This window comes from Drosophila virilis, chromosome 5 (assembly GCF_030788295.1).
Source record: "Drosophila virilis strain 15010-1051.87 chromosome 5, Dvir_AGI_RSII-ME, whole genome shotgun sequence".
Classification (NCBI taxonomy): domain Eukaryota; kingdom Metazoa; phylum Arthropoda; class Insecta; order Diptera; family Drosophilidae; genus Drosophila; species Drosophila virilis.
This window is the reverse complement of record NC_091547.1, coordinates 8,350,732-8,369,720: the sequence shown is the minus strand read 5'-3', so window position 1 is coordinate 8,369,720 and position 18,989 is coordinate 8,350,732. Positions and strand designations below refer to the sequence as shown.

General features: G+C 41.2%; 1 protein-coding gene across 1 annotated transcript in view; it reads right to left on the bottom strand.

The window, feature by feature from the left end:
• The window catches only part of Egfr (epidermal growth factor receptor), a 48,342-nt gene extending 29,568 nt beyond the window's left edge, over positions 1-18,774 (bottom strand). Inside the window, exon 1 of the mRNA XM_015173609.3 lies at positions 17,865-18,774. Within this exon, the coding sequence (XP_015029095.1) occupies positions 17,865-17,982 (118 nt within the window). The 5' untranslated portion in view covers positions 17,983-18,774. The remainder of the gene's footprint in view (positions 1-17,864) is intronic.
• Positions 18,775-18,989: the final 215 nt, after the last annotated feature.

Below are 18,989 nucleotides of genomic sequence, written 5' to 3'. Positions count from 1 at the left end.
AGTCCTTAATGTGCATATAGAAAATAAGCAAAGACATGCACCTCGGGAAATTTAATAATACAGACGTACACCAGATTGGAAAAAAGCAGTGCAAGAAGAAAAAGCCTTGCAAAACCCAAACCATTTAAACATCACTTCCAGTTGGGATATTATAGAATAATAACGTTAAAGAGTTTGATATGCCGAACTTTTTACGCAGAATTTCCAACTGCGATTAAAAACTGATTTTATTAAAATTAATTTTATTATACTGGCTCTTTTATAGAGTTGTATCGTCAACATAGTCACAGCACATCATGTAAAATTAAGGTAATAGCAGAGACACACACCCCAGAAACGAAAATAGTAGAGACACACTCTTTAGTGGGAAATGCACCTTGCTTTGAAATGGATATGATAATGGGAAATCCATATAGCGAGAAAAATGGCAGGAAAAGGGAACTTATCAAGCCAGCTTGTGAGCTGGTAGCAAGGGTACATTGTGTAAAACTATTAAAAAATATAAAATCATATCAAAATACATTAAAAAAATGCAATCTACAATAACCAGGACACACACCAAGGTGCTAAGTAAGCAGAACGGGCAAAAACACAGCTAAGAAGGGAAATTAGTTTTCCCCAAAGAGAAAATTCTTAAGACGAACTGTCTTCAGCCCACATTTTAAGCGGAGCTAAAAAGTTCAACGTATTTCAGGAATGAAAGAAATACTATATATATATATGCGGCTGGGCTCAAATTGAGTTGTACTCGTTATAACGGTCACAGCACAAAGCACGCCCATTGTCTGACATGAGGAATTTCTATTGTCCAAAATGCCGATAACTAAGCAAAGGCACTTCAAACGAGACCAAAGCTTAGAGAGAGAGAGAGAGAGAGAGAGGGGAAGTGTGTGTGTGCGTGCTTTAAGTAATGGCAAATGTATTACCATTATTATTAACCCTTGGGTTGTTGCACAGGTCATATGCCAATCTGCTAAGGTGTGTGTGCCTGTGAGTGCGTCTGTGTGTGCGTGTGTGTGCATGTGTGTGTGTGTGTTGGCGCATGCGCACTCGTTTGTATCGCTCGGAGAGGGGCAAAGAACACCCGATGCGAGATCAGCGAGCGGCGTGCAGCCGCGCGTGAAGTTTTCCAACTTCATTTCGGGCTCTGCTTTTGTTATTGTTTTGTTCAAGCTGTGCTCACGGGAGGGGGAGGTGGGAGTGGAAGGGGGAGGGGGAGGGGGTGTAGTTTTGTCAGAGACACAAACACACACACACACACACACACAGAGACAGCGGGCAGTTTAACTGAAAATGAAACGCATGCGTGTCGGTGTCGCCACCAGCAACAACAACGGCAGCAGCACGGGCGCAGTCAGCGGGGGTGTGAGTGCAACAATTGGTTGCAAGCAGCGAGCGGCAGGCAGCGAGCAGCGAGCAGCGAGCTGTGCTGAGTGCCAGTTCGCATTTGTTGCATAGAAGTTCTTGCATTTGGGCTTTGCCATAAAACACTTGAAGCATAACTCTTGCCCAGCGTTGCCACGACAACAACAAATGCAACAACAACAAAAACAACCACAACAGCAACAAATGCAACAACAACAACAACAATTGGCGTTACGCTTTGCCGAGGCTTGGGCTGCAGTTGAAAGTTGAATGCAGCTATTTTTTTGGGTTTTTTTTTTTAATGGGCTTTTAATAAATTTCCCATTGTTTGGCAGCAGTGATTCGCTCTTAATTTTACCATTTTTTTTGTTTCGTGGTACAGACCTTAATTAAATTGGCGCGTGTTGCGTTTTTTGTTTGTTTGGTTTTTTTTTTTTTTGTGGAGTCGTGCCGCAAAGTGGGGCACAGCTGCCTAATTGCCGCACAGATGTACTTGTGCTAGGCGCATAGTTACCTTTAATTAACGAATTTAGAATTACACGCCAGCTGCACAGCCGCAGCAAACTCACCTGCAAAGAGACAGAGAGAGAGAGAGAGAGAGAGAATGTTAATTGTGATTGGTTAAATGGCTTTTGAGTCAGAGTTAAGCTTAAATGCACAGCGAGAAATATTATGGACTCAAGAATTTGCAGCTTAAATGGCAACAGGCAAAGGAAAAATGTTAACTAGAGCACAATTAGGCACAAATACACACACACACACACACGCACACACACGCACACACACGCGCACACACACAATTTTACAGTTATCGCGTTGCCTTGCAACACTTTCGCTTCGTTTAATGCGCTGCGCGACATAGCCGCACAGCGAAGGCGTCAACACAGCAACATGGGCGTGGCACTCGAACTGGCACTTTTCAATTTCACACGCTGCGCGACCAAACGCGAAAATTCTCACGACACTGAAGCAACAGCAACAGAGGCAACAACAACAACTGCAACAACTGCCACATCGAACCAAGAGAACGGCTTCGAATTGATGCCAGAGTCTGCGTTGCTGCCACATGCAGCAAAGTGACGCGTCTTTTTTTTTGTGCCCCTGCCACTTTCTGTGGCGCCCCACTCACTTGCTTTTTTTTTTTTGACTGACAAAAGCCGCTGCGCTGCAAGCTGCAATTGTGACACATGTAACAGCAGCAGCTCAGCAGCTGCAACAGCAGCTTGCCACTTGCAACATGTGTCGGCCTTTGGCTAATTGTGGGTTAGCATCTCATGATTTACAAAATGTGCCACTTGGCCAAAGGTCAAGGCAACACATTAGCTGCCGGCATCTGCGAAAACTAAGTTCACAACTATTTTTGCCTCTGACTAAGCGACAGTTGGACTATAAAAAGTCTAGACTATTCCAAGAAATATGTGCTCCACTTTTCATAGCTGCAACTTTTTACTCAATTCCAATCTTCCGTTTGCCTTTTTTTATGCTAGTCCCATTTGATTCGCTTTCTTTGAATGGTTATCTTAAACAGAAATCCTCACACAATCTGCATCTATATAAATATATTTAAAAATAGAAATATATTTCAAATGATCGCATTTCACTTCAAATATGGTTTACATATATTTCATATCGTATTTTATTTTTCTTTATATATAAATCTCTTTGATAAATGTTTCTTCATTTTATTACACACTTGAGCAGTTACATTTCTTGTGAAATCCCCTCGAGGTGTGTTTGCCTTTAAGATAATAATCAAGATAAGTTGAGGTTGAGCGATGACCAAACAGTTCGTCACAAATCCCTGAGCCCAACTTGAAGTTACGAAAAATTATAAGACTTTCAGTGCAAAACCTTCAGCTAAAAACAATTTCAATTAACTAGCCAAACCAAATACTCGCTTATAATACTAAAGAAAGCTGAAGAATATTAAAGCTCAAACTTACGGCTCAAAGCTCATTTAACAAGGATCACAAGTATTTCCCAGTATTAGGTATTTTCGTCTTTTCTAGCTGGGCATTGTTGCAAATTTCAGGGAATTCCCCATGTTAATGTCAAAAATATGCTAATCAAAACTCTTCTTCTTAAAATCCTGAACTAACATCAAGAAATCAGAGCAAAATACGTTCAAGTTTTTAACGGGCGATTTCGGAAAATCGTGGCTTTAAGTGTTCCATTGGACTGGCCATAAACAAATGTCTGTTTAAATATATATTTTGTATACAAATGCGATACGATAATAATAATAATCGTATCTATAAATTATGGGCATAGCGAAATGAGCTTTGTGGGCGGATGTGTTGGATGAAATTTGATTTGATGGCGGCATTAAATATATTTGCGCTCTTTATGCTTGATTATTATTGTTGTTGTTGTTGTTGTTGTTGTTGTGTCTGTTGCAGCTTGGGCATATTGTTTCCATCAATGTGCGATGTCCGATATCTGTGTGTGTGTGTTCTGCTCTATATACAAAAGATACATATACCAAATTCTGCGACTATGCAGAATTTTATGTAATTGTATTCGCATTCATATATATTATACGATGGCACTTCTCTACGTTAACGGACAATGCACAGACGGATCGCAGGCATTATATATTAAGGCATATGCGAGGGTGGATTAAATAGTTTGTGAAACATTTTGCTTATATTTATAAAGATATATATTTACAAGAGGGAGAGAGAACAATGCACGGACAGATGGAAGAACAGACAGGGAGACGGACGGACTGACAGAAGCACACACGGACATATATATATATATAAACTATATCAATTCGAATTTTGATGCTGATCTGGCATATATATGTACTCTATGGGATGGGAGCTGCCTCTTTCTCTACCCTTGAAAAGGTTATACAAACTTATGATTTGTTTCGAATTTTTGTTTTAACATTCGCTTGAAAATCTTTGGATATCTATATTTAAGTTATTATTATTTTTATTGCAACACGCGCCTTCATTGAAATCAGAAAAACAATTTCAACTTCGCAACTTTCTGTGAATTTTAAGGCGGGAATTACGTTAAAATATGAACAAAATATATAATTTATAACTTTGTCAATCAATTGCTAATTAATGTTGATTTCTAGTTAACTGACAGACACTCAGACGCGCTTTTTTCTACTTAGTAATCAACTTTATGGTAATTAGCACACTTTCAGCAATAAATCGAACGCAATCAAATTGAGAGTCAACTTTTCTCCCTTTGCCTTTATACCCTCGCTGCCAGCAACCCCCTTTGGAACAGACAAAGTCCGTGTTGCATGATGCTGATAGGCATGCACTGGACGGCTGCTATTATCAAATGCTCGAGATTTGTTGACGCTGGCCGTGTCAAAAGTTATCGCGGCTGCTAAACAAAAATACAAAAACATTCAATAAAATAATAAAAAAATATATATGTATATGGAAATATGCTGAGGCAGCGGTCGCAACTTGGCCACAGCTCGTGTTCAACCCCGGAGACAAGAACAGAGACGGAGACGTGTCCGGAGACGTGGTCGGAGACGTGGACGGAGTCGAAGCCGGCGACTCGTAATTCAGCTAAAAAACATGGCGACAACAAGCGCGCCCGTTTCCAATGAAAAAAAAAAAAAAAAAAACAAAAAACCCAGCCACAAAAATAATTGAAAAACAAATTAAAAACAACACACAAAAACTGAGCAGAAAAAATAATGCTCAAATAAAATATGAAACGTTGGCAATTAATGAAAAAAAAAAAAAAAAGAGAAATAAAGAAATGAAAAATATTATTATCTGTATATGAAAAGCGAACTATGCTTGGGCTCTGCTCGTTCCAGTGGACAACTGGACAACTGGGCACGGCTCACTGAGCTGGCTGCCCGACAGACTGGCCAAAGCGAAGAGCAGCCGAGAATGATGAGGCCCAGCCGGGCAATAGCTACAGAAATTAATCAAAACTTACAGGGCGTATCGTTGAGTTGCGGCAGAGTTGCAGCTCGTGGCACAGTTCGAGTGCTGCCCATAGAGGAGCCCATTGTAGGGCGGGCTCAGCAAATGCCATTTATGACAGCTGTCAAAAGCAATTTGATTGAATTAAAACGAAGACCCAAGTCGTAGGGCAGCTAACATGGCAATGGACATGCGATATTTATTAATCGCTACTTCTTACTCCTTTGTAATTAGATACTTTGTCATTCGCTTGTCACAACTAGGCACTCGTTACTCGTTCGTCTTAGCTGGCCACTCGTTACTCGCTTATCTCAACCAGTCAATCGCTACTTGTTTGTCTCAACTTCCACTTCTTATGCGTTACTCGTTGCATTTTACTCTTCAATCGCTATTCTTCACTCTCCCCCTCTCGCCACTTGAAACTCGCTGTTCGTCAGCATTTACTCGTTGCATTTAAATCTTCAATTATTTATCCCTTACTAATACCCACTTATTGTAAGTCTTCGTTAAAATAGAAGACCAACTTCTTGACAGCATCTCTCTGGCTTGTCCGGCAGGCACATCTCTGACAGAGACGGCAACTAACAGGACTGGCGCAGCTGATGGCACACATAGGCGCTGGATATGGTTATGGAGCAGCCTTTTGAAATATCGGGCTCCACTTATGGCAATTGCCAACCAACAGCTTGGCTTAATTAAAAACGCAGCCAAAGTCGAAGGGTAGCTCACAACTCGTTGCTCGTCACTCGTCGCTCGTCGCTCGTTAGTTGTCTTGCTTAAAATGGATGCTGGATGTCGAGGCATATGACCAACTATGGCCACGAGCTGGCTGTGTATAGGATGCGCTCTGCGCTGCCAATTGATCAATTATGTCGCATTGACCATTTTCGGCAGCAGCTGGATGTTGATGTTGCCATCCTCGCTGCCGTTGCCGTTGCACAGTTGAAGTTGCAGTTGCAGCGCTTGCAACAGCCATATTTGCGGCAGGTTTATGGCTTTGCCCGCCCGCATTGGCCAATGCGCACATCATTTTCTGTTGTTGGCGTTGACAAACGTTTTGCAATTCGGTCAATCGAATGGCCAAGATGGGAATGGAGCCATGCTGCTCATGGAGAAAGTTCAGTTCGAGTCGCCCAACCACAAGAAAAAACTCAACTTTAACTTGGCCAAAGCACTCGCGTCTAATGCATAGATTCTGTTTTATGTTTTATGTTTTAGCGGCCAACAACAGACACACCAAAAAAAAAATGTACAAAAAACAGGCATTAATTACTTCCGGAGCGAACAAAAAGCACCAAGCTGCGACTCAGACTGAGGCTGAGCTGCTGGAGCAGCAGATACCGGTTCTTCAGAGATCCACAAAGGTTTTTCTCAGCCTTTTTTTTTTTGTTTTTTGGAGCGCACGGCGGGTGTTCATCAAAATTCAATGAGCTCTACGTACTGGCAACAGAGTTTCATATTGGATTCGTTTTTTTTTTATTTTTTTAATCTTCTTTTTTAGCATATAATGTGAAAACGAATGCCTGTATGGGCATTAAATTCATAATGGTTCGACGACTTTAAAATAACACTGACTTCAGCATAAAATTCTGCTATTTGGCATTCATATACGTTTTTATGCTCTGTTCGCACAATGTGCAAGACGAGTTTATGTGTTTTGTCTGTCAATTGAAGCTATCCTAGGAACCGATCGCAGCCTGCCGACTGCACTTGTTGACCCTTCAGGAAAATGTCAGTACGAAAATCTCTAAATTCTGCATCTATCCACATCAATACCAAATCTATTAAATTCCCAAGATTACAGTTTAAGGGTCACCGTTCAACAGTTTTAGATTCGCCCACTAATCAACCAAGTTTTAGAGTCATTGTTAAACAGTTTTAGAGGCACTTGGCCTTAAAGTCAAGTAAACTCTAAGGTTAAAGTTTAAGAAACACTGACCAATAGTTTTAGCCACCTAATCAACATTGAAGTGAAATCTAAGGGCACAGTTTAAGAGTCACTCAACATTCAACAGTTTAAAAGTCACATATTCAAAAATCAAGTCGACTCTCAAGTCACTGCTTAAGAGTCACAGTAGAACAGTTTAGAGCAGTAAATTCCCTTTTAAATTAAGTCAAACGTTGAGCACTCCGAACAGAGTATTGTGCAGTCGTTACTACGCGTTTGCAACCGCCTTACTGGCTTTCTTCTTCTTGAAGTTGGGGCTCTACAAACGTGCTGAGCCTAACAATATTATTTATTGTTTGTAAGTTCTGCTCGCCTTTTCTTTAAAATTTTCGACTGTCTTTTGAAATATTTTAATATTTTTATTGTTGTTGTTGTCGTTGTTGTTGTTATTGTATTTTTTTTTTTTGGGTTATGATAATATGTGCCTACATGTGTACACGTTGTACACGTTGTTTTCGTAGCTGTCATCTATTTCTGAGGTGATTTTTAACGCTGCAATCAGCAGAAGTCAACACAAAGGTCGCCCGAGGTGAGCCACATGCCAACGGGAGCGGGAGACGGGGGCGGCAAACAACTCTCGACTCGCAGCTGTACTTGCACTTAGTTTACATGTAAGCGCAGAGATTGTAACAAGCTCAATGACAACGGCAACAACTGCGGCAACAACTGCGGCAGCAACTGCGGCAGCAACTGCTGGCATTCCCATTGGAAATCTGCTGCAATGGAGAAGTTTGAGAATGCGTTGTGCCTTCCAAGAAATGTCGAGTGCAGCCAATGCCAATTGGGCGCCCAGTTGTTGTTGTAATTGTTGCTTGTATAGTTGTTGTAGTTGTTGCTACGTGATCACCATGGCAATTTCTCAATTGTATTTTTATTGACTAAAATATTGGATGGCATTCAAGCGTCTGATCGCGTGCGTGTGTGTGTGTGTGTGCGTGTGTGTGGGTATCTGTGTGTGTGTATAGAATTTTCATTGGAGCAGCGCCGTCTCGTCGGACACTCCCAGAATTTGTGTTTTTGTTATTTGGTTCATGTCGCATGTAAAATAATTGTGACATTACGCGACAATTGTTGCCTTTTTTTTATGGTTTACTGTCGATAATTTTAGCTCAGATTGATTTGGGCATTTGATTTGGTCTTGGCATTAAGCCCGAAAGTAAACTAGAGTTGAGTTTTTAAGCCCAGCTTGCGCATATTATTATCATAATGAGTTTTTGGTTTTATGCAAATTGAAAGGGCTTGGGTTTTTTTCTTGATTTTGTTTTAAGTGTGGGAAAGTGTCGTGCTTAAAGGGACGGAAATACGTAAAACTAGTTATTTATCGCAACATGTCCGGCCGATAATGTGTTAATTTCTTGTTGATCTCACAGATATGTAGATCAGCTTTCTTTAGCCACTATCAAGCAGCTTTGCGATTTAAGATATGTATTAACTATTATTATATTCTATTACAAATATGGCATAAGATATAAGCTAAACGAATTTATATTATATTAAATAAAGAGCACAAAAGATAAGCTGAAAGAAGCTATGCAAGGATTCATTTGAATAATGTTTAAGTATTTTTATGTAAAGAAGCCTTTTTCGGTTAATTTAAGAAAGAAATTATACTAAAGTATATGAATGTTAAAATGCCTAAGTAAATCGTATTTATCGATTGCCCAAAAGATAGAACTAAATATAAGTTAAAAAGCGTTAAGTTAAAATATAAGATAATAGGTAATAAATATTCCAAAACCCAATTTTCAGTTTTCAAATCAATTTCTGCTTAATTTCCAATTAAAATGTGAGCTGAAGTCCATTTGAATTTTCACTTGCTTAGATTAGAGAATAACAGTTTGAGCCAAAGTGTAAAAACCGCTAAAAACTAAATAGATCTCGAATCGGTAAATACAAAAACCACAAAACGCAATAGATATGTGTATAATGACAGTGTATGCATGTGAATGTGCTCGACTATTTATCGCAGTGTGACGATCTGAGCAGCGGCATTTTGAAATTGAAAACACATTTGTATACAATTTGAATTGTGGCTGTCAACCCATTGTTGTTGTTGTTGTTGTTGTCTTTTGTGGCTTACGTATGCGCAAGTCGTACGCTTTGACGTTGTTTCAACATTGGCTTTATGGGTGCAGCAGAGCCCCAAAAGTCCGACTTGGACTTAAAGTGCAGTTTTTCATTTGGGAAAGTCATTCAAGTGTGTGCGTGTGCGTGTGTGTGTGCGTGTGTGTGTTAGTTAACTAATGACTTCTGGGAATGGCAGAAGAGCTCGACTTTTAACACTTTACGCTGACCCAAACGAGAATTAGCTATTAGCTATTAACCCTTGTGTGCCAGCGCCTATTAACCTCGCCGCCAACTGCAGCAGCAGCGGCAGCGGCAGCAACAGTGGCAGCATCACGCAGATCACAGATCTAACCTCAAATTACTTCCGCTGCATGATTCCGATTCTGTTGCAGCGCACGCACACAGCCAAAACAATTACTCAGCAGACACGTACAGGCGCGCACTCGTGTGTGTGTGTGTGTGTGTGTAATCTATATAACCAATCTGTGCAGAGGTAGGTAGATAGGTACACGAGTGCAAACCGCGCCTGTCGCACTATTCCATCAACAGGTGTAATTAACGCGCGCGTCTGGGCCGCCACTTGCAGCGGAAATTCCAGGCAGGAAAATTGTAATGTCAGCCCCTCGGCCCCAGACCATAACGATTTGATTTTCAGCTTAATTACCGCTTCGCTGGCAATCCTGCAATAGCAGCAACGGCGGCAGAACCAGTTACCAAGCACCGGATGATGAACACCGGATGGGGCGGCCTCTGGTGGGTTGGCCAAGAGCTATTACTAGCTTGGGCTATTTTGTCGCCAATTCGCGGCGAAATCTAAAAAGTTTTGTTATCACTTTGGGAGCAGGCCAGGCAAAGAATAACAGGAAATCGAACCGGCTGCGCAACTGCTGCTAGGAAGAAAGCGCATAGGGAGCGAAGCAGCAAAAAACGAAGCACACAAACAGGCGAACCTGTTAAGGCAGCAGCAGCAGCAGCAGCAACAACAAGCGCAACAACAGCAGCAGGCGCTGAGCATAAATCAAACTTAATGTAAGCTTTCTTGCTGAGCTCTTCGCTCTGCTCTGCTGCTGCCGTTGGCAGCGCCTGCTTAGCAGCTGTTAAGCCGCATCAAGGCTCTGCTCTGGCGCTGTTAATGCAAGCTCCTGCTCTGCTTTCGCTTTGCTTTGGATATTTCGCTCTGGCTTTTTGCTGCCTGCAACTGCAAGTGCAAATAAGAAGAAGAAAAAAGCTCTCTCTGCCGCCCCCCCCTTAACCAATATTTGCAGTTGAGCGCGTCGGCATTTTGGCGCAGCTGTTAATCCCAATTAACCGCAATTAATATTATACAATTTTAATGTAAGCCCTACAGCTCACATGCTCTCGCTCTCACTCACACACAGACGGACGCTCTCTGGCTCTCTTGCTTCACACGACCCACATTTAACGGAGGCAAAGTCAAAACCTTTTCGCTATGCGTGAGAGACACTCAACACAACAACAGTTTGGTGCTGGATGCCGCCCCGATAGCGCCTGCTGCTGTTGTTGCGCCCCTCTTCCTTCTGACGCCTTAATTGTTTTTAATTAACGCAAACGCTTTGCCTTTGCCTTTGCCTTTGGCCTGCCACATTCCAATTTTCCAATGTGCGGCCCGCTGCACGCTGCCCGCTGCACGCTGCCCGCTTTGCTCCCCCCTATAGCCAGATCTTCGTCGCAACTTTCGTCATCGTTTGACTTTTTGTATTGAATTTGAAATGATTTTGAAAGCTACAGGCAAAGTGGGGTGCGGTCTGATCATAAATACACACACACACACACTGAGGCGCACTTACACATATGTAAGCATTTATGAGAGCGGCAACTTCTTGAGCGTTGAGTGATGCACGCGGCGCTTCATAAAAACTGTCAATGATTCACATTGTTCTTATTGTTGTTGTTGTTGCTGTTCTTATTGCTCAGCCATTGCTGGCTGTGACCCGCAGTCATCATAGGGTTAAACAAATACACACACACGCACACACACATACACACACAGGGCTCCATACAGTTGGAAAGCGCGCTTCCAGTGCTGAATGCCAGCGATTGTCCATCATCATTCGGGGGCCAAACCTTTTCATTTCTTTGCCTTTATTTTCATTTCTTTTAGCTACGTTTCTTTGCCAGTGTCAGATCTGCCGCTCGGACGCGTCTCTTTGTAATTATGCAAGATCATTGCCAGACGACGTTGACCTTTAGCAACGACCGCCTGCCGCCTGCCGCCTCTGCCTTATTATGTGCCCAAACGTTTTCCGGCCAAAAAAAAAAAAAACCTTTCTTCTCAACTCGTTCGTCCGGCTTGACTCAAACAACAACAACAACAACTACAGGCGCATAAATCTTAATGCTAATTTTAAAAGGGGCAGTGAAAGGATAAATATATTTTTTAAAAAAGCAATAAAAGTTTAATTAAAATAAAAAGTAACCAAATGCAAGCAATATTTGAGCTTTGCTGAGGGAAATTTGAAGGGATTTTTTAACATTTTTAACAGTTAAAAGGAAAAAATGCCTAGATAGAGTAGGAGAGAGAGAGAGAGAGAGGGGGGAAGAGCGAGGACAACTGCTCATAACATTTAACATTAACTGTAAAATATGGTTAAAAATGAATAAAAGAAAAAAATCGAATTACTTTTTAACATTAAATATTAACATATTTAAATTGAACACAAATGTTAATAAAGTCCTTATGTTAAAAAGTCCTAACGCAACCAAATCTAGAAAAGTACCGTTATTAGCTTGGAAACTTGCAAATAAGACTTAGATTATTAATTTTAAAATTTAATTTCAGCCATTTTCCATTTTCAAATTCCAAAAAAAAAAAAATAAATTATAAAATCAATTAAAATAGTTTTTTTTTTTTATCAATGGTTGACAAGAATATATTCCAGAAGATTTGACCTAGATTTCGACTCGGCAACAATTAAAGCGTATAAATATTGATAATATTGAAAAAAGATCGGCTGAGTTTTGCGCAAAATGAAGCATTAAATTAAAGAATATTCAAATTGAGCATAAATCTTAAATGAAATATGCATGAACGTCTGGACGGGATTTGTAATAGGGTATCGAGAAATTAATGGGTATCAGTAGTTGGCTTAATGGTAATTCGATGCGTTTGGGTAGGCTCAGTTTACAATGACATATGGGCCGCCCACGCAAATGCCGCATGATGATGATCATGATAATGATTATGATGATGATGATGATGATGGTGTTGGGGATGATATTGCAAAGGCCTGCAGCCCTTCACTAATTACAATGTGTTTATCTCAGCGCCTGATCGTCAGGCCGCAATGTGGCGACAGACGTTTTAATGTTTAACCAGAGGAGTGCACAGAATTGAGAGGGTAAGTGTGTGAAGGGGGAGGGGGAAGCAGCTCGTTGAGATTGTAAGGCGACAGCTGCACGCTGCTGGCGCATTTATTATTATTTGGCCAACTCATAAACCAAACAAACTGCAGAGGCCAGAGAAGCTGAAGAAGAATAAACTGTAGCCGACGCATGCGTCATGGGGGCAGCCAGCAAATGTAGTTGGTGGTGGGAGCTGGGGGGCACGTTGATTGGGCCAACGTTTAACCTCGCTCGGCTACAGCTGCAGCGACAATCAATTGAGCACGAGGGCTGCCGCTGATTGGCGCACAGCTCGACGGCCAATGGCCAATGGCTGTCAAACTGTGCTCGCGCTCAATGCAAATGAGGCAGCCAAATGTGCGCAAATGTTACGAGAAATTCAACAACAACAACAACAACAACAAAAGGCATACAAAAAACAAACAACAATAAAGACAAGCAAACAATAAGCAACATTTTACAAACATTTTAAACGGAATCACAGCAGCTACCCCCTCGCTCTGTCCATGTCCATATGCTATTCATACATTTCTGTCAGTTTTCATATCGCATTTTCTCACAAAAAAAAAAAAAAAAAACAGAATTGAAATGAAAATCCAAAAAAAAAAAAAAGAAAAACTTGCACTCGCATATGGCACCGCTTAAGTGCGGAGCGATGGGAAACATTTTGCTGCTGCTGCTGCTGCTGCTTCTTCTTCTTCTTCACAGGAAATTGATTATTATTTATGATTACAACAGCAGGCGGGTGGGGGGGGGCGAGTGCGCTTTGCATACGTGAGAAAACCAAATCTGCGCCAACAACAACAATAGCAAGATTCTCTCTGACCCTGAACCCTAGAGATAATGCAACATACGTTCGACATGGAAAATAAAAACCCTTGAAGAGTAGCGAGAGAGGGAGGGGGGAAGGGGAGAGAGAGGAAGACGCCGTCTGGCAGCTACAAAGAACCGTTCTTAAGTGGGCGTGCGCCCTCTTCAATAATTAGATACACTTTTCTTTTTATTCTTCTTTCAAGTGTTTTTTCCCATCTTTTGCTCAATCATATTTTTTTTGTTTTTTTTTTCGTGTCCATATCAATTTTTGTTCCAGCTAAACGTTTGAGGACTTGCATATGGGAAATCTGCTCCCTCTCTCTCTCGCTCTCTCGCTCTCTCGCTCTCCCTCTCTCTCTGTGTGTCTTTTTTGAGTGCATCCGCCAGCAGATATCCTTATGAAATTTGATACTTTTGTATTGTTTTAGGCAGCCTCGAACCTGAGCCTGTGACGTGGGCGTCCACGTCCACGTCCCTTACCCTTACCTGCCACCTCAAGAGTCAGCCGTCGAGTCACATGTCTGGATTTTGTTGTTGCTGTTGTTGTTCCCTTTGTAAGTACCGTTTTGCTCCTTTGAGCGGCGGCTGGCCATGTCGCGTGATTCGATCCTGGCTGCACAGCCACTTAGCATATTCCTAAGTCCTGGCCATGTCGAGCACTTTTTCACTGGAAGTGCATCGGTCAGCACTTAACGGCACTTGCTCGAATATCGTTATTCGTGTCTGTCATACCCTGTACTGCGCGTGCATAGGGACTACACACTTGCCATATGAAATTGTCATTTTCAGATGCTTCACCTAAAGACTTTGCCTTGATTTCTGGCATGCAAATGCAGTTAAATACACGTAAATACTTAATTTTAGTATTTGCTCTTGTGTTTTTTTTTCTAAATACACAATTCTATAGCCCATTCAAGCCTTGGACATTGCTTATCAATCGAATAATGAGCGGCGAAGAGGGTAGAGGGTATTTGACAGTCGTGCAGTCAAATCGTCAAGTGCACCTGGACTTGTTTTTCCTTGGGTCTTAAGTGAAATGCATGCGTCAGCTAACAGCTCCTGAGTCTACAATTTCAATTTTCAGCGATTTCTTGGTAAAACGCATTATCAAATTCGTGTTTTGTATTTTTGTGAAATGCATGTGTAATTGTGTGTGTACCCCCTGTCTGTGTCTGTTATCAATGCGCCTGATAAGAGGCACGTTGAGACTCTAGTTCTTTTTAAATGGATATGCTATAGCTATATACAAATATATATAGCAGGCTGATTCATGCGTAGCCTTTGTCTGCGATATCACGTCAACTTTCCATTTAGTTCTAGTGCTCGACGCACTTTGGCTTTTGGGATCGGTGTGCTATATGCGTTTAATTAGTTTTCTGCACGTTTCAACGGATTTACTAATCAAAAGTTGCACTTTTATAGCTTATTATTGTGTAGATTATCATATTGCATGAAATACATCAAACACACAATTGGATTCGACCTTTAACTACTGTGTTTAAGTCATAAATTAGTTAGACTTGCACCTTATCCAAGGGAATCTGTCCGAGAGCATGTCCCAATGTTTGTTGTTCCTTAATCCATATCATTTCTAGAAAGTTCCAAAGCTAAATTCTATCTATCTACCTTTACGAGATGCAATCCTTATCCTAAATCCAATCAATGTCTAGGCAGTGACAAGGTAGAAACTACGATTAAAAAACTGTTTGACTAACATTTTGGTATTACATATAAAGTGAACATGGAGCTGCTTTGGGCCAGGGCAGCCCAACTGAGCCAGTTCGAATCCTAAATATCTATTTGTTAACCAAAACACATTTGACCAAGGCTTTGTTCCAAAGTTTAAATGACTTTGGCCCCAAACCTAGCCAAGTTTTGGGTAGTGTTCAAATCTAGCCCGCATTTTATATATGAAATTAGACACGACTTGCAATATTTTCAAGTACAACGGGCAGTTAAGAATTAAGCATTGAATTGTGTACTTAAAATTTCGAAAGACTTAAAGCAAATTGGGTTATAGATGTAAAGCTGCAAGCCAGATTAACACTAAGAAAGGTCTAAGTTAAATGCTAAATATATGAAAAAATAACTAAAAATAATAAAATAAGAATAAATAATAAGAACGTGAAGGATATACAACTAAATAACTCACTCGAACACCCTATACAGTTGACCTTTAATTTATGTAAATATGTTAATGTTAATTTTATGTTAATGTTAATGCACGCCAATTAGATGATCCCAAGCAATCAGGATTGTAGCATGATTGTAGTATGAAAAAACAACTGCGCCTTGTTTTGGCCATATCACAACTGCAAAAGAGCCAAAAACTGAGCGTAACTTATAATTTATAAGCTGGTTTCCTTGTTGCCGTTTCTTATAGGTCTTAAGTATGTGCAACGCGTGTGTGTGTCTGTGCAAAACACCTGCAAGTTGTGGCAGCAACAACAACAACAACAACAACAACAGCAACAACAAGCGTCCAAGTACTTCTACTTTTTTGCATGAAATAAAATCTCACGGTTCAGATGCGTATAAAGTTGGCAAAGACAAAGAGCGAGGCGAGACGAGACGAGACGAGGCGAGCAGTTGTTCGAGCCGGGGGGCAGGTGGTAGGAAGTCTGAACAACAACAGAAAAAAGATACGATACCAAGTGGCGCAGGCGCAGAAGGCAGCCAAAGACCGAAAGGGATGGCAACAGAGTGCGAGCGAGAGAGGCAGCTGCGACGATGCATGTGGGTTTGTTTTTGCAAGAAAGACATTAAAAACATGTAAGAGGCTCGCATCGAGGATACGCGACCAGCAGATACCCTGTACTGCTGCTTTAACTTAGCAACATATTATGAGACCATATTACTTCAAGAATTTCTATGATTATTAAACTTCAGAACTTAGAGATGCTATTTAGCATAAATTTGAAGAATATTTATCGATATATTCAAGAGGAATTATCGATGATAAAATAAAATGTATCAAGAACTTCTTCTATCTATATAAAGTCCCCCAATCGTCTATTTATGCTGACCAAGAGATGCCCTCCTCTGTCCATTACATTGGAACAATTGCAATATACCCTTTGAATACCCTTTACAGGGTATAAACAGCACAAGTAGGTAAAGAGCCAGAGCCGGAGTCAGAGCCAAAACAGGTTATGTGGCTCATATTTTGCACAATTGCGGGTGTACAGAGGGGGGCAAAGGGGCATCGGGAGGCATTGGAGCTGCCCTTTGCGTAGCCAAAAAAAAAAGACGAAGAATCATGCAAATGGCATAGAAACATTTTTGGCACAGCGCTTGCCATTTGCGCCTTCAAATATGGTCCTGATCTTAACGAGCCAACGTCAAAAGAAAATAAGAGCAGAGAGAGGGGGAAAGAGAGCGGAAGAGAGGGAGAGAGAGAGAGAGAGAGAGAAAGATGAAGCGAGCAATCTGTTGCCGTATCTGTACTTCATTCATATTTACCCGAGCCGAGATACAGAACGAACTGACAGGCGGACGGACGGACAGGCGAGAGATGCTTAATGGGCCAACTAGCTGCTACCTGGGGCACAGGTAAATGCTGAGGTAAAAGCAAATCCAAACACACACACACACACACAACAGGTAGAAAACAGTTCTTTTCTGCTCCTTGTTTGCCTTTGCCATGGGAAATCTGTCGCTGCTGGAAACCTGTTCACAAAAGGGCAACTGAATGAACAGATGTACAATTCATATGGAGATACTTCCTCCTCCAATCCAATGAATTGAATCTCTTTTATCAAAAACTGATGCCTGTTCCACTGTCTCAACTGTCTTTGGGTGCCCAGCGTAATCTCAGTTGGCATTTATTAGCTGTAGCCTGCATTGCGGGCGTTTATGGCGTAAAATACCCTGTAGAAACCCCATTGAACTCGGCTGGTATGAGCATGGACTTTACCAAAATTGATATATATGATATCATAGTAAATTAACTTAAATAAATGTCTTAAAATAAATTAAAATTAGCGCTAGGCTTAATTTTGTATATACATATACATAATTGAAGCTCTATCTTTCTATGGAACTCGGGAAATATTGGCCCTAGACATACCAAATTTGGGATTTAAACTCGCTTAAAGCTTCCTCAGCTATATCCTAAGGCTGACTGCAATCGCTTGATAAATACAACAGTTCCCTGAGGTAGGAATTTAATAAAGCCGCGCAGCTGGAAGCTCGATAAAAAGCGATATCAAACATAATGTTATTAGGCAAATTAAAAGACTTTTGAACAGATAAATTGATAAGCAGGGTATTTGCCAGCAAGTATGTTTAACTGTTTTTAATCTTTGCAGTTTACGTGCTGATTGTTAATTATTTCGTGACTCTCTGTGCGCCTGAGTTGGCACAGTTATTGCTGATAATGTGAAATCGCTTACCTTTCGTATCTCCGTGGTCAACATAGCCGGCATTGGCCGTTGCCGAGGCGGCTGCCAAGTGGCTGGCGCAGATCAGCAGAAGGCCCGCTCCGATGTAGATAATGCCGGATATAGACATGTTGCTGCTGCTCCGGATCGGGTGAAGGGGTGGGTACGTATCCAACACGCGTTTGTTTATTTATTTAAAATCATAAATCGCATAAATATGAGAACGTGATGGATTCGATGGGCTGCGATTCGATTGTTTTGCACAATCAAACGATTTGTTTATTTTCCAAGTTTTTCTAAACCCGCAACTCCCCGCACAATATTTTGTAGAGAGAGCGAGAGAGAGAGAGAGAAGAGTGGGGTCTATTCAAGCGTATCCAAACTCCATCTCGAAAGCCGAGCTTTGGCCAAAGCTCGCGATGCAAATGTGTTGCGATGCAATCCGAGAAATTTCGGTTTGATTATTTTGCAAATTATATATGTTTCAGCAGAAAAGCTGTTTGTGTTGAAACAACAAAAATAAATAAGCGTTGCGACCAATTCACGGAATATTATAATAAGTAATACAATATACAATAGCAATAAAAAGCGGCGATCGCGTCGAACCTCGGCGTTAACGGGGCCGACAGCGAGACGGCTGAAACGAATGGTGAACACGATCCAGAGAGAGAGAGAGAGAGAGCGCGCGCGCGCGGTTGTGAACTTTTTACTGTTAACAGGAGAAAGAACCGCCTTTAATCGCCGCGGCTCTACTTTGTAATGATAGTTAAGCAGCCACAGAATTATTCGTATTCGTATACTTTATTAGACTTCGTTTAACACACAAAACTCTGTTTTATTATTTTTGCGAATATGAATTTTTGTTAACGTACTCCGTGCACCGAAACCGACGTAGCGTCAGCGCCAAACGACCGTCAATAATAAGATTCAGTTGAAGACTGTGTGACCGTTCACGCGCAACTCCAGAAATGCCACAAGTGCCTGATCGATAACAGCGTGAGCGTGAGTATCGAATTAACATGGCGCAATTGATTTGCACATTTGAATTTAAGCAGCTATAAGAGTCACTTCTTTCAAAGAGCTAGCACGCTAGACGGCATATTATTTAACGAAGTTTATATGCAGAGCATTGAGCAA